Source organism: Plecotus auritus (genome assembly GCF_963455305.1).
Source record: "Plecotus auritus genome assembly, chromosome: 3".
Taxonomy (NCBI): domain Eukaryota; kingdom Metazoa; phylum Chordata; class Mammalia; order Chiroptera; family Vespertilionidae; genus Plecotus; species Plecotus auritus.
The window spans coordinates 200,559,779-200,586,735 of NC_137772.1; the positions used below are offsets into that span (position 1 = coordinate 200,559,779).

At 40.6% G+C, this 26,957-nt stretch overlaps 2 protein-coding genes across 2 annotated transcripts in view; one reads left to right on the forward strand and one right to left on the reverse strand.

The window, feature by feature from the left end:
• Positions 1 to 1,882: 1,882 nt before the first annotated feature.
• Positions 1,883 to 5,735, reverse strand: H2AJ (H2A.J histone). Its single transcript, XM_080659550.1, has one exon. It carries the CDS (start codon positions 5,611 to 5,613, stop codon positions 5,224 to 5,226), a length of 390 nt encoding a protein of 129 aa, XP_080515676.1. The 5' UTR covers positions 5,614 to 5,735; the 3' UTR covers positions 1,883 to 5,223.
• A 13,140-nt stretch (positions 5,736 to 18,875) lies between these two features.
• The window catches only part of GUCY2C (guanylate cyclase 2C), a gene marked incomplete at its 5' end in the record, with an annotated part of 69,178 nt that continues 61,096 nt past the window's right edge, over positions 18,876 to 26,957 (forward strand). Inside the window, one exon of the mRNA XM_080660758.1 lies at positions 18,876 to 19,092. Within this exon, the coding sequence (XP_080516884.1) occupies positions 18,876 to 19,092 (217 nt within the window). The remainder of the gene's footprint in view (positions 19,093 to 26,957) is intronic.

A 26,957-nucleotide genomic window follows, 5' to 3' on the forward strand; every position in this document is an offset into this window, starting at 1 on the left:
CACCTATCTCTTAAATAGGCTCAACTTCATCAGGGATCTTTTGGAATTGCAATGGTCACTTAAACTTTTGACATGAACAAGGTAGTTTATTTGAAAAGTACTTAACAGCAAAAGCAAATAAGCCCTCATGAGCAGATTGCCCGTCTGGTTTGTATAAAAGAAAGATAATTTTTCAATGTAGGGCTTATCCCTCCTTCATTTCCATAACTGGAATTAAGTTGTGCTTGCTTTTTAATTGCCTGGCTTGATAAAATTATCAAGGACCCAAGTTACTATCCAAATGTGCTATCATTCTCCTTCATGCATGCACTAGTGGCCCGGTGCACGGATTTGTGCACATTGAAAGGAAATTAATTAGAATTGTCAACCAAATTCATGATCAACAATGACAGACTGAAACACACGCGTGTGAATGGCGCCAGCGAGAGCTTTATATGTATTGTGCATGCACGAGTCAGCATTTATTTTTATTTTTATTTATTTATTTATTTATTTAAATATATTTTATTGATTTTTTACAGAGAGGAAGAGAGAGGAATAGAGAGCTAGAAACATCGATCAGCTGCCTCCTGCACACCTCCCACTGGGGATGTGCCCGCAACCAAGGTACATGCCCTTGACCGGAATCGAACCCGGGACCCTTCAGTCCGCAGGCCGACGCTCTATCCACTGAGCCAAACCGGTTTCGGCTCAGCATTTATTTTTAAATTGCCAGTGCGCGTCATATGTACCAGCCAGTCGATCAGTCAGTTGGATGGTCGGACAGATGGATGGTCGGTCACTTAGCCTTTTATATATATAGATACGTTAAAATCTGTTTTTCAACACCTAAAATTTTCTTCCTCTCCTTGGAGAAAAACACAAAATAAAGCTTTACCAGTGACAATTTCATATCTGCCTGAAGCCAGCTGGCTTCCTGTTTTTTCTTCTTGTTTTTATGTTTTCTGTTCCTCTTACTCTCCATTTCCCTCTACTGAGATAATAAACATTATCTGCTTTATAAAAATTTATATAAAAGTACCTTTATGATTTAGTAAGTTACCACTGTTTCTATAATTTTTTTAAAAATTAAACTTCATTAAAATGTTTAAAAATATATTCAACTACATGGAATGATAATAATGTATTTTAAAATGGTTCTTTAAGAATAATCTTCTCATCTTTTATTAAAAGACAGTTTTAGTTGTCACCATATATTTCTGTAAAGAGTAAAAGTGTATATATCCATTCCAGTGCCATTAGTAAAGTGAGCAAGCTTGTCAGCATTTGCTGTGTGGGGAAATGTAATAACCTCTAAAGAAAGTTTTCTAGTTATATGTCAAAGTATAAGCAAATTAGGAGCTATCAAGGAATGCAGCAATCCAAATGGTGAAAAATCTCTATCCCTTCACACTCTGTCTCCTGGTGTCCTTCAGGCCATGTCCTCCCATCTCCTTAGTGACTCCTCTTCCTCAGCCAGACAATTAAATCTCACAGACCCTCACATCCCCTGTTGGCAGTGGCTTTATTTTTATACTTTCATTTACATATCTATACATATATTCTATATATATGCCCTCTGGATGGCTTTGTCCACTCTGACCATTTTTAATCATGATTCGCTAATTTTTATCTCTGGACCAGACCTTTTCCGCTGGATTCATTCACATCCAGCTGCAGGTATTTTCTTTTGACCCCTGTGCCTTTGTGTAAGTTGCTTCTCTGCCCAGAACACCCTGTCATGTCAGGCTAACTCTTAAATCTAGACTATACACAGATGCCACTCTCCCTAGCAGGCTGAGGGACACAGGTGTCTTTATTCCCTGTTATACCAACACCCTAGGTATCTCCCTTTCTTTACATGTAGCCTGCTAGGTTATAATCATCTTTTTTTATTGTATTATAACCCCATTTTTCTTGACAGTGGTTATCAATCATAGGTATAACATATATACACAATAAGTTGTTGAGCAAACAGGTTCCAATTTTAATCTGCATGGTGACTTAATAAACCATTAATTCCAAACCAGATTGTCATGGGGTGGATTGGGGGGAATGCAAATTAAGGTTCATAAGCATCAAACATTTATTGCACCTTTTTCTATTTAGATTGAGTTAGGGACATCCTGTAATTAATAAAACAGCCACTAAATTTGTTATGATTTTCTACCAGATAAGTTTCAGGATTGTTAGAAAGACATGTTTACCTATTTTAATAAGTCCCATAACTACTGCTACTCACTCTAAATCCATTTTCCCATAGAAATAAGAATAGTTCTATATGGAACACTTATTTCTCTCATTCGCATTGTCTCATTGACTCCTCTCCAAAATCCACTAAGGTAAGTTCTATTATTATGCTCACTTAATAGATGACACTGAGGTTGAAAGAGACTGAGTAACATTTCCCAAGTCATCCAACTAGTAAGGAACAGGATGGATTTGAACCTGTCTCATTCCAGAGAACTTGAGTTCTTAAACACCATGGCATATGACCTTTCAACCACTGGAAGGGGATTTGTGAAGAGTTTGCATGTAGTAGGCCAGTCATCAGCAATTATGAAGACAGATTAAACCTTTTGATTCCAGGCACACAAAACCAAACAGACCAGTTCTCAGAGACACAAAGACAAGGCTGGCCCTGCAGAAAAACAAATAAGTTCTGCCCAAGTCACAGCCTGCCCCACTGAATGGCTTTTCTCTGCAGGAAAGATTATGTGTGTCTATAAATACAACTATGGATTACAAATCTACTAAAAATCAGAATTCAGGTCCAATTGGTTTTTGTACTGATTTCTTCCATATGGTCTTGTACTCGAAGAAATGTTGGCCTTTTAAATAAGCAACCATACATTGGCAAAAGCTGTTTGCTCATTAAGGGTCACAGGCTGAATTGACTTGGCAGGAGGTATGCATTTTTCACTGTTAATAAATTATTCAGGTTAAAAAAAAAAACTCTCAAAAACAGAAATGATGAGGGATTGATTGAACCTTGCAGCAGGGCAAGTATTTAAGGAGAACCTAAGAATTTCAGGGCAGTGGCAAGTGGAGGTGGGGTGGCAGTCACTGCACCTTGTATCTTGTCTGTCTTACCTTTCTAGTATCAGGGTTCAATAGACAGACTCCTGTGAATCTTCAGAGGGGAAAGAAAAGTGGTGTGTAGTTTTTATTATAAATGTCTTGATGGTTTTCATCCTTATTTCTTCTCCATGTTGGTAATAAACCTCAAATGTTTCAGGAAATGAAGACTTAAATGTCACAACCAGCACTTGATTTTTTTTCTTCACTGCCTACCAGGTCCCCAAAGTGGTAACACTGAGAACTATCCTAACAATTGGGCAGTAAAACTCAAACAAAACAAAAAATTCTTATTCGTTACGGTTACTTATACTTTAATCTAAAAGGGTAAACTCATATCCTGTAGGAAATGGTACTTCTTTTAATTTATTGAGTGCCTAATGTGTGCAGTAAGTGAACAATCTCAGTCCTCAAGGGGGTATTATGACTATTTTACATGAGGAAGCCTTCTGGATGAAAGGTGAGGAGTGGAGTAAATAGGTGGACATCTGGAACCTGTCCATGGTACCTTTGGGGTCTAATCTCCTCAGGAATGAGGAGGCAATAATCTGCTTAACGTAAGTGTGTGTGGCCTGGCCTTTGTACACCTCAAAGAGGACCACATGGGAAAAGTAATCCCAACATTCAGTCCACAAGTAGTTAAGTGACACAGTACTAACAGAAGCTGAAAGCGAATCCTTTCTCTGATATCTGTTCATTGTACTGTCTTTAGTCATCAAGAAAAAAAGTGAACTCCAAGAGAGTAGTTGGTTTCATTTACAGCTGTACTCCCGTCACCCATCACCTAGTACTGAGCACGGCAAGTAGAGATGCTCAACAAGTACTGGGAAAGAATAGAGAAAGTCCATATGGGAAAATGGGCCAAAGACTACTAAGAATGAAGACATACTCCTTTTTTTTTTTTTTTCCAGGAAGACTTCAACCCTGACTCATAGGAAAGATGAATTCAAAGAAGTGAAATATAAATTGGGATCTTTGTTATGGGCCCTATGGGCCAGCATGAAGCTTGCGGAAAAAGATGAAATGGAAGGGTCAACCAAGGACGGAAGAGGATTGCTAGTGTTTAACTTTTAAATGTGAATTCTTGACTGAAATGTGTTTGTTCCTGCACTTAAATCATCTGTCCTTACCTTTTCTCATATCTCACATATTTATTAAAGCAATGCTTTAATAACATACTAGTACTTATATAGGTATTGTTGGAATGAGGCCATTACTTCAGGCCAGTGGAAGAGCAAAAGGGATTTCAAGCAGGCTATTTGTTGTTATAAAGCAAAATCAAACTCACTACATTTCCAAAGGAATATAATATGATGGAGACAAGACCACTATGAAGCTAGAAACTTGGGAAAATCATTTTAAAAGCTCATAAGCATATGTTACTCATGACTAAAGGCGTTGCACTGTTATGCAACATGAGTGTCAGGGGAACAATTTTCCAACCTCATGACTCATGCTTCTGTATTACACACAATACTGGGTGTTTCCTTCATTTTAAAGAAATGTGAACATAAGTGTGTGTATAAAAATATCTGATATCCAAAACATGCCAACAACAGCTAACAGGTTAAGAAAAATATAAGTTGACACTGTGTCATCAGAGTCCTTCTTCCAAGACGGAAAGTTACTCCACATTTTGAAAAGTACGACCGGATAGAAAACTTCCTACCCTAGACCATCTGGGTCCCACCGTCTCTTTTCTAGAACTGGTTTCTGAACTGCCCAAATAGGGCAAGAGAGCTAAAGCGTGGGAAGAGGCCATAAAAATAATTGCCCCCCGCCGCAGCCATACCTACTCTCCCTCTCCTTTGCCTTAAAGCCATCAGGGAGAACTCCCAACTCCGCCCCACCAGGCCCGGGGGTCCCTCCAGGCCTCCCGATCCGCCCGTAACGGACCCCCGGAGTGACCTGCGGATCAAAGCCGATCCGCCAGTACCTGCTCCAGAGGTCTCCGGCGGCGGGCCCCGCGACCACACAGCTCTCTCGACCACACGATTTTCACCGACTTTATTGGCCCCCGACCCCGGTGGGCCCCTCCGCAGCCCACCTCCCCACTAGATCGCGCCGACCCTCCTTGGCATCCAGCATGTTCCAACACACTGCGGGGCGGCTCTGAGAAGAGCCTTTGCGCGGAAAGAAGCCAGCTCCCCGGTGCCGGCGTCGGGGTCACTTGCTCTTCGCCTTCTGACTCTCCGTCTTCTTGGGCAGCAGCACGGCCTGGATGTTGGGCAGGACGCCGCCCTGAGCGATGGTCACTTTTCCCAGCAGCTTGTTTAGCTCCTCGTCGTTGCGGATGGCGAGCTGCAGATGCCGAGGGATGATCCTGGTCTTCTTGTTGTCGCGCGCGGCGTTGCCGGCCAACTCCAGGATCTCCGCCGTCAGGTACTCCAGCACCGCCGCCAGGTACACCGGCGCCCCGGCGCCTACCCGCTCCGCGTAGTTCCCTTTGCGCAGCAGCCTGTGCACTCGGCCCACCGGGAACTGCAGTCCCGCGCGGGAGGACCGGGACTTGGCCTTGGCCCGCACTTTGCCGCCCTGCTTTCCGCGACCAGACATGTTCACCTCTCGCCTAAAACTCCAGCGAGGGCAGGAAAGCCAGCGGTCCCGTCGGGGTCTGGGAACGCGATGTAACACACCGGAACTGCCTCCACTATCACTTGGCTGCCGCTGGGCAGCGCCTTCCCATTGGACGCCGCAACATTCTCGGCTCCGGTTACCAATGATAGGCAGGCTCCGCTCCCAATTAACACGCTGGCAGAGGGACCGCCTTCTCCAGTTCTCTCCAATCAAAAGAGCAAACCTCAGTTCTCATTTACATAGCCGTCCGTGGGAAGGGTCTGCCTTGGGGGCTCCTTTGGATGTATTGGGTCCTGAGATTTCAAAGTCCACGCTCCCACTCAGCAAAATAAAGTCTTAAGATTCTGTCCTGGCCGGTGTGCTCAGTGGTTAGAGCATTCCTCCCTCTCCCCTCCCCGCCCCCCCCCCCCCCACTTCCCGAATGGAAGGATCGCAGGTTCGATTTCCAGTCAAGGGCTTGTGCCTGGGTTCCGGGGTTGCTCCCCATCCCCGGTGAGGATTAACAATTAAGGGAGATCCAGAAGAAGAGATACTCTATCCATAAGTACAAAGAGCTCAAGAAATAAATGTCCCTTGAGGTGAGGTCGCGCAAGGTGTGTCAGATGTCGCTGTGCCCTGTAAGCGGACTTTCTCACATAATACAGCATCCTAGCCAGGTAGAGCCTGCTCTTGCGGACAACACTGGTCCTTGTCAAGCGAAATCACAAACTCTCTACCGAATTCTGCCGGCCCAGTACAGGGTACGTTGCCTGTTCTTTAAACAAGTGCCTGGCTTCCTGCAAACCCAAAGGCTCCAGCTGATTACCCAACTGGCTAGACGAGAAGCTTCGTATGGAGTTGTCCATCTGAACTTGAACTAGATCAGATGACTCTGGGTCCTTGGAGCTTTGGAGTGAGGAAACCAATGGTAAAGTGCCTGCTGGGAGGGAAGGGGAAGGGGGAGAGAAGAAGAAAAAGGGAAAGAAGGGGGGGGGTGTTTGTGTGCTCCTGGGAGGGAGAGCACCTGTAGCAATATATTAAATAGCAAAAAATTAGGGAAAACCCATATTCAAAAAATAAGAAACTGCTTGAATAAACAATAAAAAATCTACAAGATTAAATATTACACTGGAGTGATTAAAATAAAATTAATAAAATTATCTACATAGGATAAGTGGAACAATGATTAGGATGAAATTATGTAGATCATTTTTATATTTGATTGTTTCTTAGTGATTTGTAGAAATTTTAAGGTAATCTGCACGTTAGTCCTTTGCCAATTAGACATATTACAATGATTTCTTAGTTGTATTTTCACTCTCTTTATATTATATTAAGGAATAGAACTTCTTAATTCTAATGCAGGAGGAAAAAACTAGCTTTCCCTTTGTAATTTTTACACTTTTGTGTTTATTTTAAAAATTGAAGAACAGATGGTTTCAATCATATACTTAATAAAATAAGTAAAGAATAGAAGAAAAATAAAACAATACACGCAATTTATGTTAGAAATTAGTACAACCTTGACACCAAAACCTTTTCTTGTATTATAAAGGTAAATTACAAACCAATATCACTCAAAACATGGATGAAAACGCCAAATGAAATAGCAAATCAAATCTAGCAATGTATAAACAAAACAAAAAAAAATGAGCAAATGGGGTTTATTCCAGGAATGCAACTTTCAACATGATAACACATGCTGATATAATTTGCTCATTAAAACATAAAAGTAGAAAAAGCATTTAATCATTTCAGTAGATGCAGAAAAACAATACAATAAAGTGTTGTCTTATGATTAAAAACTTGGAAAATTAAAGAAAATATCACTGACATGATAAAAGAATCTAAAAAATAAGATTAAAAAAACTAAAGCCACATACTTAATGGTGGAATATTTAAAAGAATTACCTTTAAAATAAGAAACATAAACCTGGCCAGCGTGGCTCAGTGGTTGATCATCCACCTATGAACCAGGAGATCACAGTTGGATTCCTGGTCAGGGTCAGGGTCAGGGCACTTGCCGGGGTTGCGGGCTCAATCCCCAGTAGGGGGCGTGCAGGAGGCAGCCGATCAATGATTCTCTTTCATCATTGATGTTTCTAACTCTCTCGCCCCTCTCCCTTCCTCTCTGAAATCAATAAATATATATATATTTTTTAAAAAGGAGCCAAGGATGAGCCCAAGGTTTAATATATATATATATATATATATATATATATATATATATGTATATATATATATATATATATATATATATATATATCCTCAGAAGGAAGGTAGGGGAGGGTGGAAGTAAGGTGGAGAGATCAACCAAAGGACTTGTATGCATGCATATAAGCATAACCAATGGACACAGACACCAGGGGGATGAGGGCATGAAGGGGAGGGGCAATGGGGGGATAAGAACACATATATAATATCTTAATTAATAAAGAAAAATATATTTTAAAAATGAAATTAAAAAAAAAGAGGAGCCAAGGATGAGCCCAAGGTTTAAGTACACAAAATTCGTGCGGGGGGTGGGGGGGTGGGAAGGGGTCTTTCAGCCCGGCCTGCACCCTCTCCAATCTGTATCCACTGAGCCAAACCAGCTAGGGCAATAAAAATTTTTTTAAATAAGTAAATAAGAAAATCAGAAACATAAGATATATACTGTTAGATGAAAATAGTAGATAAGAAAGGAGGAAAGATAAGAATATAAAAATTGTCTTAACTCCCCACCTAGCAAATTCAGATGCACAATCTCTCCACTATTAAAAACAATACAATAAAAGGAGAAAAAAAGAAAGGTAATCAGTAAATGTTTTCATTTACCAAAAACTTTTAGTGCATACTAAAAGAGTTTAGCAAGGTTGCCAGGTACAAGGTCAATATAAAAAAGCTGTGGTACATTTACACAATGGGATACTATGCAGCTGTAAAAAAAGATAGATCTCTTACTCTTTTGAGACAGCATGAATGGAGTTGGAGATTATTATTCTAAGCGAAATAAGCCAGTCGGAGAAAGACAAGTATCACATGATGTCACTCATATGTAGAATATAATGAACAAAGTAAAGCGATGAACAAAATAGATCCAGAGACATGGAAGCATGGAACAGATTGACAGATATCAGAGGGAAGGGGCGGTGGGTGGGGGCAGAAAGAGATTAACCAAATAACTTATATGCATATATGCATAACCTATGGACACAGACAATAGTACAGTGAATGGGCTGGATGGTGCGGGAGCCTGGTGGAGGGGGGCAATGGGGGAAAGATGGGGAATGTCTATAATACTCTCAACAATAAAAATAAATAAAAATAATAATAACAATAAGTTTCTATCTATAAGCAATAAGGGATTTTTAAAATACAACTTATAGTTTACTTACAATAACACACACACATATATATATATAGTAGTTGTGAGTAATTCTAATAAATTATGTACAATATACTTATGTTGATAATAGAAAACTTCATTTAGATAAAGGACAGACTTACCATGTTTATGAATAAGAAGACTCAACATACTAAAGATGTCAAATATCTACAAATTGATCATGTTAATAGATTTTAACTTTTAAGTGTTCTCTAAAGACACTACAGAAAAAATTATTGGGGTTGTTTGTTTGTTTTTTAAAGTATGTTTTTATTGATTTTTTAGAGAAAGAGGAATAGAGAGATAGAAACATCGATCAGCTGCCTCCTGCACACCCCATACTGGGGACTGAGCCTGCAACCCAGGCATGTGCCCTGACCAGGAATCGAACAGGCAACCTCTTGGTTCATGGGTCGATGCTCAACCACGGAGCCATATCGCCAGATGAAATTATTGTTTTTTAAAGTAAGGAGGATTATTATATTAAGTGCCTTTGTAGCTTCTTCATCTATATCCTAAAATATTGTGCACTCCATCCAAATGTAGTTGATAATAAGAAAGGGAAATAGAGCCCTAGCCGGTTTGGTTAAGTGGATAGAGTGCCGACTTGCGGACTGAAAAGTCCCAGGTTCGATTCCAGTCAAGGATTCATGCCCAGGTTGAGGGCTCGATTTCCAGTTGGGGGCATGCAGGAGGCAGCCAATCAATGATTCTCTCTCATTATTGATGTTTCTATCTCTCTCTCCCTCTCCCTTCCTCTCTGAGATCAATAAAAACATATTTAAAAAAAATAAAGGGAAATAGAAGAGTACACATTCTCTATTGGTGTGGAGAGAATATTAAAGTCTGGTTGTATTATGAGAAAAATGGGAAATAATTGTCAGGAGACATTAATGGTTATTGGGAGATTAATATGGAAAACTATAATAAACCACCTTATAAGTCTTTGTACTTTTCAAATTACTGCCACTCACCCACTTTTTCTTTTAATTCCTCATAGTCCTTTTAAAAATCCATTTATTCAATAAATGTTTATTGAATTTTGACTGCTATGTTCTAGGAGATAGAGATACAGAAATGAGTAAGACACATCAATTGCTTGATATCATAGAGCTTAAATTCTAATGGGGCAAGCAAATTACTTAATTAATTAATTAACAAGGTACTATCAAATGATGGTAACTTTTGTAAAATAAATAAATAAATAAAGCAGGGTGCTCTAACAGAGAATGACTGGGGGAAAGAGGTGTTCTTTAAACTGGATGATCACAAGAAATGCCTCTAGGAGGTGCCATTTGAGCTGAAATCTGATAACAATAAAGATACCAAGTGGCTGGAAGTTAAAGGCAGATAGAACCGCTGAGAAAAATGTCCTTAAGTGGGTGGAACTGTGAGCCAGGCAGGGCGTGAGAGGAGATAAGACCTTCAACGTGGCAAGGTAATTATCACGTAGAGTAATGGTTCTCAAACTGTGGTCCATAGACCTGTTGGGTGAGGGTCCCCAAGACATTTTAAGGGGTCAGCAAAGTCAAACTATTTTCATAAGAATACTAAAATGTTATTTGCCTTTTCCTCTTTGTTGACATTCATGTTAAAAATTTAAAAGCAATGGTGGGGCAAAACAATTATAACCTCAGCTACAAATCAAGGCAGTGGTGCCAAACTATTCTAGTAGTTATATTCTTCACCCACCACATATCATTTGTAGGATGTTTGAGTTGGAGTTCAGGAAGAGATCAGGATTCAAGATATAAAATTAAGTTCAATCACCATGTAGAGATTATATAAAACCATTATATATGAGATCTCCTAGGGAAAAAAGTGTAGACAGAAATGAGTAGCAGAACAACCTCCCCGCCACCCCCCAAATATGCTGCTTTAGTATGATGATTATTTTGAGCTGCAGGCACTAGAAAAACCACAAATGCAGGGAGGGGCTTTCTCTGAACTCCCCGTATCTGCCTAAAAAAACTAGATCTTCCAAAAGGAACTCACTTGTCATAAATCCCCTCCCAGGAGTTTCATTAACCAGGGAAAATTAACTCTTATCATGGGAGAGGAGACTAGAAGTTGACACCACACCCAGACAAACTTTGTCACAACTATAACACCTCCCATCTGTTCTTCTAAGAACCCATTTATCTTTCATAAAAATAATTTACTCTTCCCTAAGTGGTACACACTTCCCCTCCTCTTCCTGCTAAGATGCTATTTAACCCTGAATTCTAAGCCACCTCCTTATCTGGGTAGTTCCCATGTCTACATAAGGCATCCATGTTATTAAACTTCTGTTTGTTTTTATCTGTTAATCTGTGTTTTATGACAGGCGTCTCAGCTCAGAACTCATATGGGAGAGGGGAAATTATTTTAGACCCTTCAGAAGGGTAACCACCCTCCAGGGCACATGATCTTGTGAACTATCCTGTATTCCAACCCTAGAGATTTCCCTGCCTTGCTTTCTCCCACCTTCATGCAATCTTCTTTACCTTCCCTCCTAATTCCAAATGTATAAAAAAAAACTACCAATTGTCATTCTGGGAAGCATTTTTGAGATCTTGTGTACCAGCATGCTGTCAGTTTACCTCATCTAAACTCCTATAAAAATTCTCCACAGGTTTGGACATTCTTACGTTGACAGTCTTCATCTGAGAACACTTTGTAGAAACCCTTCAACTGGAGGAGAATTTGAAACTTAACATTTCAACTGCTGTCATCTTTTCCTCCCTTCTTAAAGTTAAACTCAAAAGCATTAAACTCTAAAACTATTTTGTTATTCCCACCATTCTTCTCTTAAGATCAAGTGCATAACCTGTTTTGTTTTGAAGTCTCCAGTTTTTCCCACGTGAACCAAGCAGAAAGCCCCCAACAGAAGCACCGTGCACCCCGAGTGGCCGCTGTACAGCGATGACACAGGGAAATTGACACCAGAAACTTCTGGATATGACTTCCTGCTTTTTCTCCTGACAGAATTCAAACCTCTTGCATCATTGTTATTATTCTTGCAAGTTTCATGTTTGTTACAATTTAAACTTGCAGCTTTCTCTCTAAATTTTTGCTAAGGACTCTCACTAACCTCCACCTTCGTTCGCAACTTCAGTGTAATTCATCTTTCCTGAGGAATTTACAGCTCTGTACTTTGTTTTGTTGACTTTTATTACCTTCTGCTTTTCTGGCAGACGCCTTAATTTAAATCCTCTCGATTTTTATTTCACAGGGATGTTGTGGGTGCAACTTGTGAACGGGCTTGGCTTTTCCCCCACTATTTTATATCCTTACTTATCAGGGTATTTCCATCATGTCTATATCTCTGAGAGTTTAAAAGCCTATAAAGATGTGTGAGGCCTGAAAAAAGTCTTGGCTCCAAAATACAAAACGATAACTACAAAGTCAATTTTTAAAAGAAAAATGATATGTGTGGAACGTAGTTCCATTTAATACATTTCATATGATGTGTCTTTAGGCACTTTTTTTGCAATTTTGAAGGACTAAGAAAACTTTTCTTCCCCTTGTCTTTTTATCAGTTTAAATCTAATCCTATTTTTTAGACATTTGTTCATCCTTCAAATAATTTTGCCACGTTTTAAGCATTTGAAAAATTAACTTTTTCTAACTTATACATAATGCGAAAAGGAATATCTCTGCAAACCTTACATTTCAGAACTTTGTTTTTTTCTTTCAAATATATCTTACTGACTCACTATAAATATGTTTCAGACAATCAAGAAGTATATCTAAATAAATGTAGTTTAAATTTTTGTTCCTGTGGTAGATTCCAAATATTTGTGTTAGGGGTGATTTTTAAATTACATCTAGCCGCCGAAACCAGTTTGGCTCAGTGGATAGAGCGTCGGCCTGTGGACTGAAGGGTCCCGGGTTCGATTCCGGTCAAGGGCATGTACCTTGGTTGCGGGCACATCCCCAGTGGGGGGTGTGTAGGAGGCAGCTGATCGATGTTTCTCTCTCATCGATGTTTCTAGCTTTCTATCCCTCTCCCTTCCTCTCTGTAAAAAATCAATAAAATATATTTAAAAAAAAATTACATCTAGCCATATAATTATTTTTATTGAATTTATTGGGGTGACATTAGTTAGTAAAATTATATAGGTTTCAGGTATATATAATTATTTCTTGAATACAACTAAAATTTCTTCCACTAGCATTCTTTTCTAAAATAATAATATTGGTATATGCTTGTTTTTTCAGTTAAGTTAATTTCAGTAAATAATTTCTCAATTAAAAAATTAGAAAAGACATACCTACTATGCACTAAGGAAGGAGTAATCGATGCTGCTGTTTAGAGAATGGCATCAAGGAATAACAATAATTAACAGTTGTTGATCAGTTACTAGGTACCAGGAACTTTATAAGACCATTTTCTATTTTCATTAACCCAAACTTCCCCACACAGGGATCTACAAAGTTCACAGAAACAGTAGTAACTTAATTTTCACTTGCTGTTGCTCCTGCGGGTATTTATTTCTAGAAGTTACTAGGCATGTTGAATAATGTCCATTAAACCTATTTGTTCTGGGTACTGGTATGGGCCCACTGAGCATCAGGGTCTCCAGCAGGTTCTGCTCCCTGGCAGGTACAATGTGTTAATATACTGAAGTCCTACCCCTGCCCCTGGGTGATGCCACTGTGCCAGCAGGCCTTGGCACCACCGTGGAGGACCCTCGAAGTCCAGAGCAGCGTGTCAATCTTTGACCAAGTGGGGAACAATATCCCTCTCCTTAATGTGATGAAACCTGTTAGAGGACTCCTAGGCAATGATGTCTACAACTTAATATTCCACTGAGTACTTTATTGGGTTGCTCTTTCAGTTATTATTCCTGATCTTTTTCTCCCTTGAAATAAGACATGCATAGATGGGCTGGACCGGAGACAGATTTAAGTAATGTGGCACCTAAGTTCCACAGTGCAATGCTGGGCTTTTCCTTAAGAATGAATTGCCTCCATTGTGGCTCTTCAACCCCGGATAAGTGGATATTATTTGGGCAAATCCTATCCATCATCTGACACATCTACCCATGTCCAAACTCCAACAAGGCTGGCAGCTCAGGTTATTGGCTATAATAGACACTAAATTTATTTTAGAAATAAGAAAACTGAACATCAGCAAATGTAGGTCATCTACCCAAGTCCATGTGCTTAGCAAACAGCTAAAACGAGATTCAAATCTAACTCCAAGTTTTGTTTTTGATTTAAGAATATCAAACTGCCTTCTGGAAACTCAAGCTCTTCTTTATCTCAAGGTACACCATTCTGTTCCTTAATGCGTGCCCTGCCTTTCCAACTACCTGCTAAGGATGTTTCAATAAACAGCACTGACATTTACTCCATTCAGGAGGAGTTTGCAATCCAAGGAACTGATATCACTGACCGCTTTCCTTCTTTCCCAAGCTATCATTTTAATCTAGATAACTACAGTATGAGGAAGTAATCCTTCAGCCATCCCAGGAGGAAAAAAAAAACACACACACACACACAAACAACACAAGAGTAATATCTGGCTCAAGAAAACAGAGTCCATTTTTCAGGATTGAACTATCAGCCACACTAACCACTCTTTGACAATAGGGAATGGACTGCCTGTTTCCTTCTGTTTCCAGAGCACAAGGAACAGCTGAGATATACATTACTACTGCCTCCAACACATACTTCCCACCGTATCTAAACACAGCCACCTGGACAGAAGAGCGAACCCAAGAGTCACTAGGAAACTTAACAGATTTCCAGCGACCTCTGGCAAGTGCATAACCATCATCTCCTCCAGCTCTTCCTGAGAACATAGGAATACTGTACAAAAGGGACTGGGGAAGGAAGGAGGAAGACTTCGCTCAGGGATTAAATATAGTTTCTCTTGATGAAGGGGAAGACTCCAGGAAATAGGTATCTTAAGGAAAAGAAACAAACCTGTTAGTGCTGAAGCATCCTAGATCTAGATATGCAGCCCTAGTCTACAACAGTGATTTGGGGTTAGTAGGGTCACTCTACTTTCTGCTCTAGATAAGATTACATTGACTCTCATTACATACTTGTACAAAGTCCAAAAACCCTCCCCAATATTCCTTCAAATCCTGAAGTCTTGTGTTACCACGATCTCTCTGTCTTGAAACTCTTGCTTCTAGCCATCCCGTTCCTGTTTCCGCACCCCCATTACCCGCCCCCCCCTCCCGCCAATATGACACAGACTGAGCATCTTTCCATACTTGCCACAAATTAGGCAAGTTGTATATGGCACAGATTTGACTGAATATTTGGGAAGAGTTGACCAGTTTCATCAGTTTTAAATTCCCAGAAGAATACAATTATGAAGGCAGAAATGTGTTCATTCATGTTGTAACTCAAATGCTGAGAACAAGTTGGGGCACTCAAGTTGGGATGAAGTAAGGCATTCTTTCCCCAGGGAAAATACAAGCAACCTCATATTGTTCTTAAAAGTCTTCAGCCCCCATCCCACCAGGCCTTTCTCACTGGCCATTTTTTTTCTACATAGCTCCCAGCCTCTTGCCATCTTGTTGGCGCATCTTCCCCTATTTCTATTTCCACTTCTCCTCCTCACTCCCTGCTTCCTGATTGGCTCTGGGAACTTCAAATTTTCTTCATTTATATAAAGCAATTTATGTTTCTCTATGCCTAACTCAGAAGGTTTGCATATACAAATCCATTTGAGTGCTCAGCAACACCAAAGCCTTTTAGTTACCTGACCCTATCTGGCATTAGGTGAAATCCAGTGTTTAAAAAAAACAACAACAAAAAACAAACAAACAGTCAACTCAATCAAAACCCACTACTTCAGAATCAATAGTTTTCCCTTGAAACCCCAATGACATACGTTAAGTACCCTGATTCAAGTTAAATTAAAAGATTTTAGATATTAAAAAAAGAATCAATAGTTTTTTTGAAGCCACAGTAATATTTAAATATGTTTAAACATATTTAAGAGTCGAATGCAGAAATTTGATTGGTTGGAAAGGTAATTAAACTTCCAACTTGTTCAAATAGAATTACAAAAAGGCAAAATTGTGTTTTTTCACAGAGATACAGTCCACTGGAATCAACAACTGGACAGTTGTTAGAGAATTTAGAATCCTGCCATCATAGAAATCCAGGCATCCTTTACATAATCTTCTGTTATTCTTTCTTCCCAAGTACAGATTTGTGGATGTGTATAATGACATCACTACCAGCAATTGTAGCCTTGAATAGCCAGCCTTGTATCTCCATGAATAGCAAAGTTGCAAATGACAAGGGATAATACACTTTACCTTTAAATCTTCCCACATTGCTCCTGGCTCAGTGGATAGACCCTCCACCTGCGGACTGAAAGGTACTAGGTTCTATTCTGATCAAGAGCACATGCCAGGACTATGGGCTTGGTCCCCAGTAGGGGGCGTGCAGGAGGCAGCCAATCAATGATTCTCCCTCGTCATTGGTGTTTGTTTCTCTCTGCCTCTCCCTTCCTTTCTGAAGTCAACTTTTTAAAAAAATTTTTTGATGCATTTCCTGCCAATTCAGGTACCTGGATGGTGAGGTACTCTAGGTTACCGTGTTGTGCACAGCAGCAGTCACGCCCCCATGTCCTTGCTGGCTGTCCTAGATTTCAGGTGTGACTGAAGCGCCCACCGGAATCTAGTTTTCTTCTGGTGGGAAACCTGAGTTCTTCCCAACCTTACTGCCAGCCTATTCCGCTGAAGTTCAAACAAGCAAGGTAGAGAAAGGACTAGTCAGACACCGCGAGATCCCACCGGCTACCCACTCAAACTGCATTTCAAACTGGCGGGACCATCTTGGATTTTGTGTTCCACTGGTTGCTGCAGCTCCTTCATTGTACTCCAAAGCTCTCCCACAGCTATTTTTATCAGTGAGTAATTGTTAATTTATTGTTTTTGTGGAGGGATGAAGGCTGGGACCTCCTAGTCCTCCATCTTGTTGATGTCACTCACTTTAGAACATAAATTTTGCCATACGTGGTCATCAAGTCCATGATGCAAATGATCGCATTATTTGATCAGTCATACTACACCTGTGACTCTATTTCCAAAGCCCTGTTTAGATCCAGGTCCTCTTCTCAAAACTCCATGGTGACTATTCTCACACTTGCACAGTCTCCTTAAAATCAGCATGTCCACAAACAAAAGTCATGCTCTTCTCCCTCAAAGCTGCTCCTCTCTCGGAATTCTAGAACGTAGTCCACAGCTTTCCCATCTACACAGCTGAGCATATCAGCAGTCACCATTGACTCTTCTCTGACTCCAATGCCCCAAATCTAATACAAAGTCTAACCCATTTTACCTTATATCTGTCTCTTGATCCCATCTCCACTGCCACTACCCTCATCCAGTCCTCCTTTACCTCTGAATTGGGCCATAGAAACAGCCTCCTAACTTGCTCCATGTCCCCACTCCTGCCTCTCTCCAAGTTAATCCTCCCTTAGCAGCCTAAGACCTCTCCAAGACCACTTTACAAATTTCATCTGATCACATCCTTATCTTGATTCTTATGCTTAAGTTCCAAATCCTTAATGGCTTACAGGAAACCCCATGGCCTACCCTACTACTCCTCTGGCATCTTTTATTGCCACTGGACTCATACCTCTCTCCACACCAGCCATTCTGTATCTACTTCAGTTCTTCAAACATCCATACCACTTCCCATATCTGGGCCTTTGTACAAGCTGTCTCCCTCCCTCACATGCCCTCTCTCTCATTCTGTTTAGCCAACTCCTATGGATCCTGCAGAGTTCAACTTAAAGAATGCTTTCCCAGGAACGCTTCCTTGACTTCCTAGAATAGATTAGGTTAATTTGTCATATGCTCCCACAAAATTTTGCACTTTTTTCATTGTTGAATTTATTCATAAGTATCCTATCTAATAAAGAGGGAATATGCAAATTGACCGTAATGTCATCACAACAATAGCAGCGCCCATAGCCACAAGATGGCGGCACCCAGTCTCCTCAGCCCCGCCGGAGTCCCCCAGTCCTTTCAGCCCTGCCAAGGGGGTGGCAGGCGTGCGGTGTGGCCAGACCTGCCCTCAGCCCCCCAGCCGCCCAGGGCCAGCCCGAGGCGCAGGCAAGCCTCGGATGGCAGCTGCCCAGCTGTCCAGGGCTACCCGAGGCTTAGGTAACCAGGGCCAGCCAAGGCTTGCGCTGCCAGCAGTGGCAGCAGAAGAGGTGTAATGCGGTCATCACCTTCCCCTGATCGCCGGGTCGCCTCCCACCCCTGGGGGCTCCTAGAGTGAGAGGGGGCAGGCCAGGCTGAGGGAAAATTCATGCACTGGGCCTCTAGTTTGTTTAATGTTTATCTTCCCTACTAGAATGCATGTATCATAAGGACATTAATGCATCCATATCATTCATGTCTGTATGCCTAGTGTTTTGCCAATACCCAACACATAGTCAAGTCTCAATAAATAATTGCCAACTGAGTGGCTGAAAAACAGTTCTTCCTATTAAGGATTCAGTTTCAATGCACAGTTATAGCCTAAACACTAACAGTCCATCATATTTGTGCTTTTGTTAAGCCTTTTGACCTTTTTTTTCCACATTACAAAGCTTTTTATGTACATACCATATTTCCCTCTTCCCAGTGATATGTCATAAATTGATGTATTTTTATTGGGTGAGGCCCTGGTAATCTCCCTGTTTATAACTCTGACCTTTCTGTGAACAAACAAAAGAAGTGAACTTTGGTTTATCTCCTACCATAATGTAGCTGCTTATTACTGGTGAGCAGGCTGTATTCCATGGCCCATGTGACCAGAAAGAAACGTGTGGCAGAGTAGACTGAGGGACCTAGCTAGAGGCTGTCCAGCTGGCGCTCCTGTCTCCCTAAAAGCCCAGAGCAAAGCAACTGAGCACAAGGAGTATGGTTCTGAGGTGAGCGAGGTCATGAAGAAACCACTGTTGGGCTTGACTCTGTGGTCACTGCTCCTCTGTCCAGGGCTGATGTGTTTCACCACCCAGGTGACTCAGAACTGCAACAATGGCAGCTACGAGATCAGCGTCCTGATAATGAAAAACTCGGCCTTCCCAGAGCCCCCAGAAAACTTGGAAAATGCAGTGAAAGTGGGAGTGGAAATCGTGAGAAGGCGTCTAAGGGATGATGGTAAGAATATGGTAACAGAATCCTCCTCCTCCCTGTTACAACCTCTGGGGTCAAAGGGTTGCTAAGTGAAGATCTTGTGTTCTTTGCCTGCATACCAACCTTTTCTAAGGGCCTGTCCCAAAACCCCTTTTTATTTCAAGGCAGTAGATTCTCAAACAGAAGGATTTAAGTCCTACCATATTTAATAATTCCCTGTTGTAAGATACTATATTATTTTTATTGTTGCATAATTGTTTTTAAAAGACTACACTGAACATTTTCATGTATATAGTTGTTGTTATTTTTTTGTTTTGTTTTTCATTCTTTGAGACTAGATTGCTAGACTTCACTCATAATCTACCTTGCTCTGGGGACGGCCTGACTCAGGGATGCCAGGTGTTCACAGCAGTGAAATGCCCCAGATAGCATTTCAATGAAAACTGGATTTATTTCTCATTTTTGGAGAGGCATCATGTTTCCTCCTGCAACTGCTCAGGAGCAAGATTTGGTCTGGACCTGAGATTTCCTAGGGTTTCCAGTCAAGAAGATGAATTAGGGAGTAAAATTCGTACAGATGCTGAATCTTTTTCTGGGATTTTTAATCCATCTGTTCACTCTTTACTTCTCTGGTGGCTATTATAATAAAACACTAGTGGCCTGATGCATGAAATTCGTGCAAGGGGGAGGGGGTTCCCTCAGCCCAGCCTGCACCCTCTCCAATTGGGGACCCCTTGGGGGATGTCGGGCCTAAACCGGCGGTCAGACATCCCTCTCACAATCTGGGACCGCTGGCTTCTAACCGCTCAACTGCCTGCCTGCCTGATCACCCCTAATTCCCTCTGCCTGCCTGCCTGATTGTCCCTAACCTCTCTGCCTGCCTGATTGCCCCTAACCTCTCTGCCTGTTGCCTGATCACCTCTAGTTGCCTCTGCCTACCTGCCTGATTGCCCCTAACTACCCTCCCCTGCCGGCCTGATCTTTCCCCCAACTGCCTCTGCCTGCCTGATCACCCCTAACTGCCTTCCCTTGCCGGCCTGATCTTGCCACCAATTGCCCTCCCCTGCTAGCCTGGTTGCCCCCAACTGCCCTCCCCTGTCAGCCTGATCTCGCCCCCAACTGCCCTCCCCTGCCGGCCTGATCACCCCTAACTGCCTCTGCCTTGGCCCCCACCACCATGGCTTTGTCCAGAAGGAAGTTGGACATCCAGAAGGTGGCTGATTGACCCAGTCTAATTAGCATATTACCTTTTTATTAGTATAGATAGTTAATATAATAAATTTCCAATAAAATTTAGTGTTGCAGTTCTTCATTGTATCTTTTAATTATTAAAATAAACTTTATAACATTAGATAAAATATGTAGGATAAAATATTAGGTAAAATATGAGGAAAAAATCACCACTGATCATTTCTAGCAGCCTGGATATTTATATGCTTCTCAGTTTCTTGTTTTTAAGAACATGGTTGAGATCACATAGAAACAATTTTTTAGCCTTCTGATTTCACTTTAAATCATTCTAAAAGTGAATTTCCTATAACTGCATAATCTTCATAGCATCCTGAGAATAGATGTGTAATAACCTTTGGGGTAGATATTCTCCCAAATTATCCTATATAATAAAGAGCTAATATGCTAATTAGACCGAACAGCAGAGCAACTGTCCAGACGACCTTCCAGGCGACCTTCTGGATGAAGCTGGGGCTGCGAGGGCCAAGCCCCTTGCATGAATTTCGTGCATCGGGCCTCTAGGTTAAGAATAATGTAAGATATTTTATTATTTTAAATTTTGCATAATTATTTTTTAAAGACTACACTAAACATTTTCATGTATATAGTTTTTTTTTTTTTTTCATTCTTTGAGACTAGATTACTGGAAGTATAATTACTGAGCCAATGCAATTTGATGCATCTCAATGGTTATTGATGGTTTTGAGGAGGGTATGTCTTAATCTTCTCCATTTAAAATTGTCTGGTAATAATACCAACTGATATTATACATATGTGTAGTAAGTTCTTTTTCTCTGCAATATACATTTCTTCAATCTGGTCTGAGTCTGGATTCAGATATAAATAGAGAAACTAAGAGGTCATTATAAGAGGTCATTTCATAAAATTATTTATTTACTGAGGCAGTGTGTAGTAATGGGAAGAACATTTTATCTAAAGTCTGAAGACCTGGATTGGAATCCCTTTCCTGGAGCTTTCTCTCTTTGTGACCCTGGGTGAGTGATTTCTCTTCTTCTCTCCGAGCCTTGGTTTCCTTGTTTACTGAACACCTCTCATGTGCTGGGTAAGATATATAACCCTTTTAATCACAGCTCTGTTAGACTGGCATTGTTGACACTTACACAATGGAAGTTTAATAACTTTGCTTAAGTCATACAGATTGTCTGTTTTAAATGAGTTTCAAATTCATATCTTCCAAAGTATAATTCCAAAGAGTGAATCTTGCCAGTATAAGATCTTTACCCACCATGAACTACCTTTCTCATTAAAATAAGGCAATGGAGCCCTAGCCAGTTTGGCTCAGTGGATAGAATGTTAGTTGGCAGACTGAAGGGTCCCAGGTTCGATTCCAGTCAAGGGCATGTACCTTAGTTGCAGGCTCCATCCCTGGTCGGGGTGCATGCAGGAGGCAACCAATTAATGTGTCTCTCTCAATACATGTTTGTCTCTCACCCCCTCCCTTCCACTCTTTTTAAAAATCAATGGAAAAATATCCTTGGGTGAGGATTAACAAAACAAAACAAACAAACAAAAAATAAGACAGTGGAACATTGTGGTTCGAAGTAGAGATTTGGAATCAAACAGGTCTTGGTTCATATTCTAGCCGTTTATCCAACCATTTATCACCACTGACCTCAAGGAAATTATTTAAGTTTTCTGAGCCTCATTCCCTCACCTATAAAAATTGCAATAGATAGCAGTTACCTCATATGGCTAAGGTGTGAATTAAATGAGAAAATTCATATAAATTATGCAATACATTGTCTGAAAATAGTAAGAACTCAGTAAGTGGCAGTTGTTTTTATTATTGTCACTTATTCTTTTTTTTAAATCTTCACCTGAGGGCATGCTTAGAGAGAAGAAGGGAGAGGGAGGAAGGAAGAAGAAGAAGAAGAAGGAGAGAGAGAGAGAGAGAGAGAGAGAGAGAGAGAGAGAGAGAGAGAGAGAGAGAGAGAGAGAGACATCAATGTGAGAGATAAACATTGATCGGTTGCGGGCAATCTTTCTTAGCACAGGACAACACCCAGCTGTTCTGGAGAATGTTAATGTAATTGTTGCTAGGCTATTGCTGATATTAGGAGAACAAGTTATCAGTTATATGAAATAAACAGTAAAGTGTATTGGTAAGATATTAATCTCTGAACTCATATAACCTGAATTTGAATTCCTGCTCCATCATTTACTAATGAGTTATTTATTTTCTTGAAGTTTCACTCATCTCATTTGTAAAACAGAGTTATTAATGGTGAAGTTGTAAAATAGATAAAATGAGTGGAAAATTTTAGGGGGAAGAAAGAATAAACAATGATGGCTGAATTTTTGCACTTGGTGATGCATTTTGTTGGATGAGTGTTGATGTATAATAAACTCAAGTTGTGCAAGTTGTGAGGAAAAGATAGGTTCATGTTTTAAAACATATTGAGCATTATTATTTGGAAAAAATCTAATACAATATAATGAAGGGCTAACTAGAAGAAATTCAAATGTTGTGGGTGAAGTGTAAATAAAAGAATGCAATATTTTCTCCTAGTATTAGAAAACCTTTGTGAATTTGAAGAATAGGTAGGATTTGATGAAAAAAGATTGCTTCAGCCTTAGGACATTAACTGCTCAAGGGTGTATGTTCCATGGCTAAACTCACCGGGCCCATGACCTGCATGTGCCGTCACGCCCTAGGCTCAGGCACTATATGCAGATTCACTTTGGTACAACCCCATCCTGAAAGCCCTGGATAGGAGATAGAGGGTTCTGAGATCACCCTGAATTTTATTGCATTCCACTCATTTTCCCAGGACTGAGAGTCCATGGTATAGTGAGAGAGCAGGCCAGAGAGGAATGAAAAATAGTGCTTGGGGTAATTGCTTATTTTAAAAGTTAAGCTTTGAATTGTCATTCCATAGACATCTTACCATTGTCTGAAAAATGTTCAGTATGTTCTTGAGAGATCATTTGGAATTTGTGGTGATCAAAGGGATAAAAAACCAAACATAGTTCACATAACCATAAAATGTTAAGAAGTAGCACCATACTACAGTATGTTCTATAGAAGTAGCTCTCAAACTTTTTGGTCTCAAGACCTCTTTACACTCTGAAGAATAATTGTGACATCTGAAGAGTTTTGTTTATGCAGTTACATTTATCAGCATTTACTGTACCGGAAATTAAAACAGAAATGTTTTATTTTTTTATGTTCTCATTCTTTTTTAAATTTTATTTTATTATTATTACTTTATTGGTAATCATTACCTGAGGATATTTTTAAATTTGTTTTATTATATTTTTATTTATTAAATTTATTGGGATGACATTGGTCAACATAAACATATAGGTTTCAGGTGTGAGTTTCTATGTTACAAGATCTGTATATTGCACTGTGTGCCAACCACCCAAAGTCAAATCTTCTCCTGTCAGCATATATTAGACCCCTTTTCCCCCCACCCCTTCTCTCTGGCAATCACCACACTGCTGCTTGTGTTCATGAGTTTCAGTTTTATATTCCACATATGAGTGATATCATATAGTTCTTAGCTTTTTCTGGATGACTTATTTCACTTAGCATAATGTTCTCAAAGTCCACCCATGTTGTTGTAAATGGCAATAATTCATTCTTTCTTATGGAGGCTAGTATTCCATTGTGTACATGTACCATATCCTCTTTATCTAATCTGCTATAGTGGGGTACTTTGGTTGTTTTCATGTCTTGGCCACTGTGAATAATGCTGCAATGATACATAGGGGCATATGTATCTTTGGGAATACGTGATTTCGAGTTTTTTTGCGGGTATATACCCAGGAGAGGGATTGCTGGGTCATATGGTAGCTCTATTTTAATTTTTTGGGGAATCGCCAGACTGCTTTCCATAGTAATTGTACCAGTCTACATTCCCACCAGCAGTGGATGAGGTTTCATTGTTTCCACAACCTCTCCAACACTTGTTATTGCTTGTCTTATTGATAATGGCTACTCTAACAGGTCTGAGGTGGTATCTCATTATAGTTTTTATTTGCATTTCCCTAGTTGCCAGTGAGGTTGAACATCTTTTCATATATCTATTGGCTATTTATATGTTTTCTTGAGAGAGGTATATTTTAAGGTTCTCTGCCCACTTTTTGATTGGGTTGTTTGTTTAGTGTTGAGTTTTACGAGTTCTTTATATATTTTGGAAATTAAACCTTTGTCAGAGCTATTGTTTGCAAATATCATCTTCCATCTGGTTGGCTGCCTCTTTGCTTTGTTGTCAGTTTATTTTGCTGTGTAGGAGTTTTTTAGTTTGATATAGTCCCATTCATTTATTTTTTGCCTTTACTTCCCTTGCTTTTGGGGTCAACTTCATAAAATGTTCTCTTTGACCAAGGTCCGTAAGTTTGGTCCCTATATTTTCTTCTATGTAATCTATTGTTTCAGGTCTTATATATAGGTCTTTGATCCATTTTGAACTAATTTTTATACATGGGGACAAACTGTAATCCAGTTTCATTTGTTTGCATGTGGCTTTCCAGTTTTCCCAACACCATTTATTAAAGAGACTGTCTTTACTCTATTGTGTGTTTATGGCTCCTTTGTCAAAAATTATCTGTCCATATGCATGTGTTTTTATAGCTGTGCTCTCTATTCTGTTCCATTGATCTACATATCTGTTTCTCTGCCAATACAATGCTGTTTTGATTATTGTATCTCAAAACAGAAATGTTTTAAATATTTGCTTATCGATTCATTTAAATAACTATAGACACTTTATCAGTTAACATAGATAATATATTTTAGTAAAGAAAACCTAAATTTATCAAAACAAAAAAAATAAAAGTAGGTGGGAAAGTGGTATTGATTTACATTTTTGTAAATCTTTAATGTCAGGCTTAATAGAAAATGTCTGGGTTTTCATATCTGCTTCTGCACTTAATCTATATATAAACTAGTAACCCTGCACACGAATCCGTGCGCCATTAGCTCACCAGTAGCTGCTGTCCTCCAGTAGCTCTCTGCCTGCTGTCCCACCCTCCCGTAGCTTCCCCCACCCATCTTCCCCCCTCCCCCGCCCCCATCATAGCTTGCTGCCCTGCCCTCTCCTCCACCACCCGCTTGTAGCTCGCTGCCCCACCCTCCTGCTGATCCATGATCTAGTCGTTATGCAGTCGGTTGTTACACTTCATGGTGTAATGACCATTTGCATATTACATCTTTATTATATAGGATAAAAGGATAAGCAGCCATCTGACCATCCAACCGGTAGCTATGATGCGCGATGACCACAGGGGCAGACACTCCAACTGGTAGCTATGACATGCGCTGACCACCAGGGGGCAGACGCTCAATGCAGGAGCTGGGGAGATGCGGTGACTTGGCAGTGGCAGTTCTCGGGTGACGCACCCTGGAACCAAAGAGGAGGGAGCCAGATTTCGGGATGTGTCACCCGAGAACCACCCTCTCGCAATCCGGGACCCCTCAGGTGATATCAGAGAACCAGTTTCGGCCTGATCCCCACAGGCCAGGCCGAGGGAACCCACCTTCCAGAGGGACCCTGCTCACTCTACAGACGCCCTTCGAGCCATGGTACCACCCCACGTGCAGCCTGCTGGGGTGTGACCACAGGAAGCTGGCTTCAGGCTGTGTCCGGCCCATCTTGCCCAGTCCCGCCCTGCCAGCCACCTTCTAATTAATTTCCTTTCAATGTGCATGAATCTGTGCACCGGGCACTAGTGTCTTATAATAATACATATTACGTAGCCTCTGGAAAACTCTCACTGTATAATCATGAATGAAGGGGAGTGGAAAAAAGCAAAAATGTCTTATTATAATTATGTGAATAGTTTTGACCCCCTGGACCTCCTGAAAGAGTCGCCAGGTACCTCGGGAGTCAACGGCCCCACACTTTGAGAACTACTTTCTACAGCAGGATCTGGAATCAGAGTGTCTTTGGTTTAAAACTCAGCTTCATTTCTTTCTTTTTTTTTTTAATATATTTTATTGATTTTTTACAGAGAGGAAGGGAGAGGCATAGAGAGTTAGAAACATCGATGAGAGAGAAACATCGATCAGCTGCCTCCTGCACACCTCCCACTGGGGATGTGCCCGCAGCCAAGGTACATGCCCTTGACCGGAATCGAACCCGGGACCCTTCAGTCCGCAGGCCGACGCTCTATCCACTGAGCCAAACCGGTCAGGGCTCAGCTTCATTTCTTACACAAGTTAATCAACTTCTATGGACCTCCATCTTCTCATTTTTAAATTAGGAAGATAAATTATTAATTAACCTCATAGGATTCAGGGGAGAATTAAGTGAAAGGATGCATGCAAAAATCCATAGCCCAATGCTAGCCATATAATAACAGAGATCATCCAGTTCTATTCTATGAATAAATGGGTTAGAAACTGGGGCCCCAGAGGTGAAATCACTTGTACAAGATCACACTCAATAGACATCGGTTCCCCTTCTCCCAGACCCTGTACAGTAAAAACCTTGATTTTGCCATGCCCATCATGAATTGCCTTGAACCTAGGATTTTTGAATGGATCATCTTTAGTGTTCCTAATAGCAACAGTAGTTGAGGTGTAAGAGCTGTCTTATACATTAACAGGGAAAGTGTGGCCATCTTCCCAATGCCCTGTTTTCATCATGTGACTGTGCACTGGCCTCCATTTCACTTCCTGACTCCTCTTG

Bases quoted from the DNA above. Each gene is read 5' to 3' on its own strand.
- H2AJ (XM_080659550.1), bottom strand. From the start codon at position 5,613: ATGTCTGGTCGCGGAAAGCAGGGCGGCAAAGTGCGGGCCAAGGCCAAG.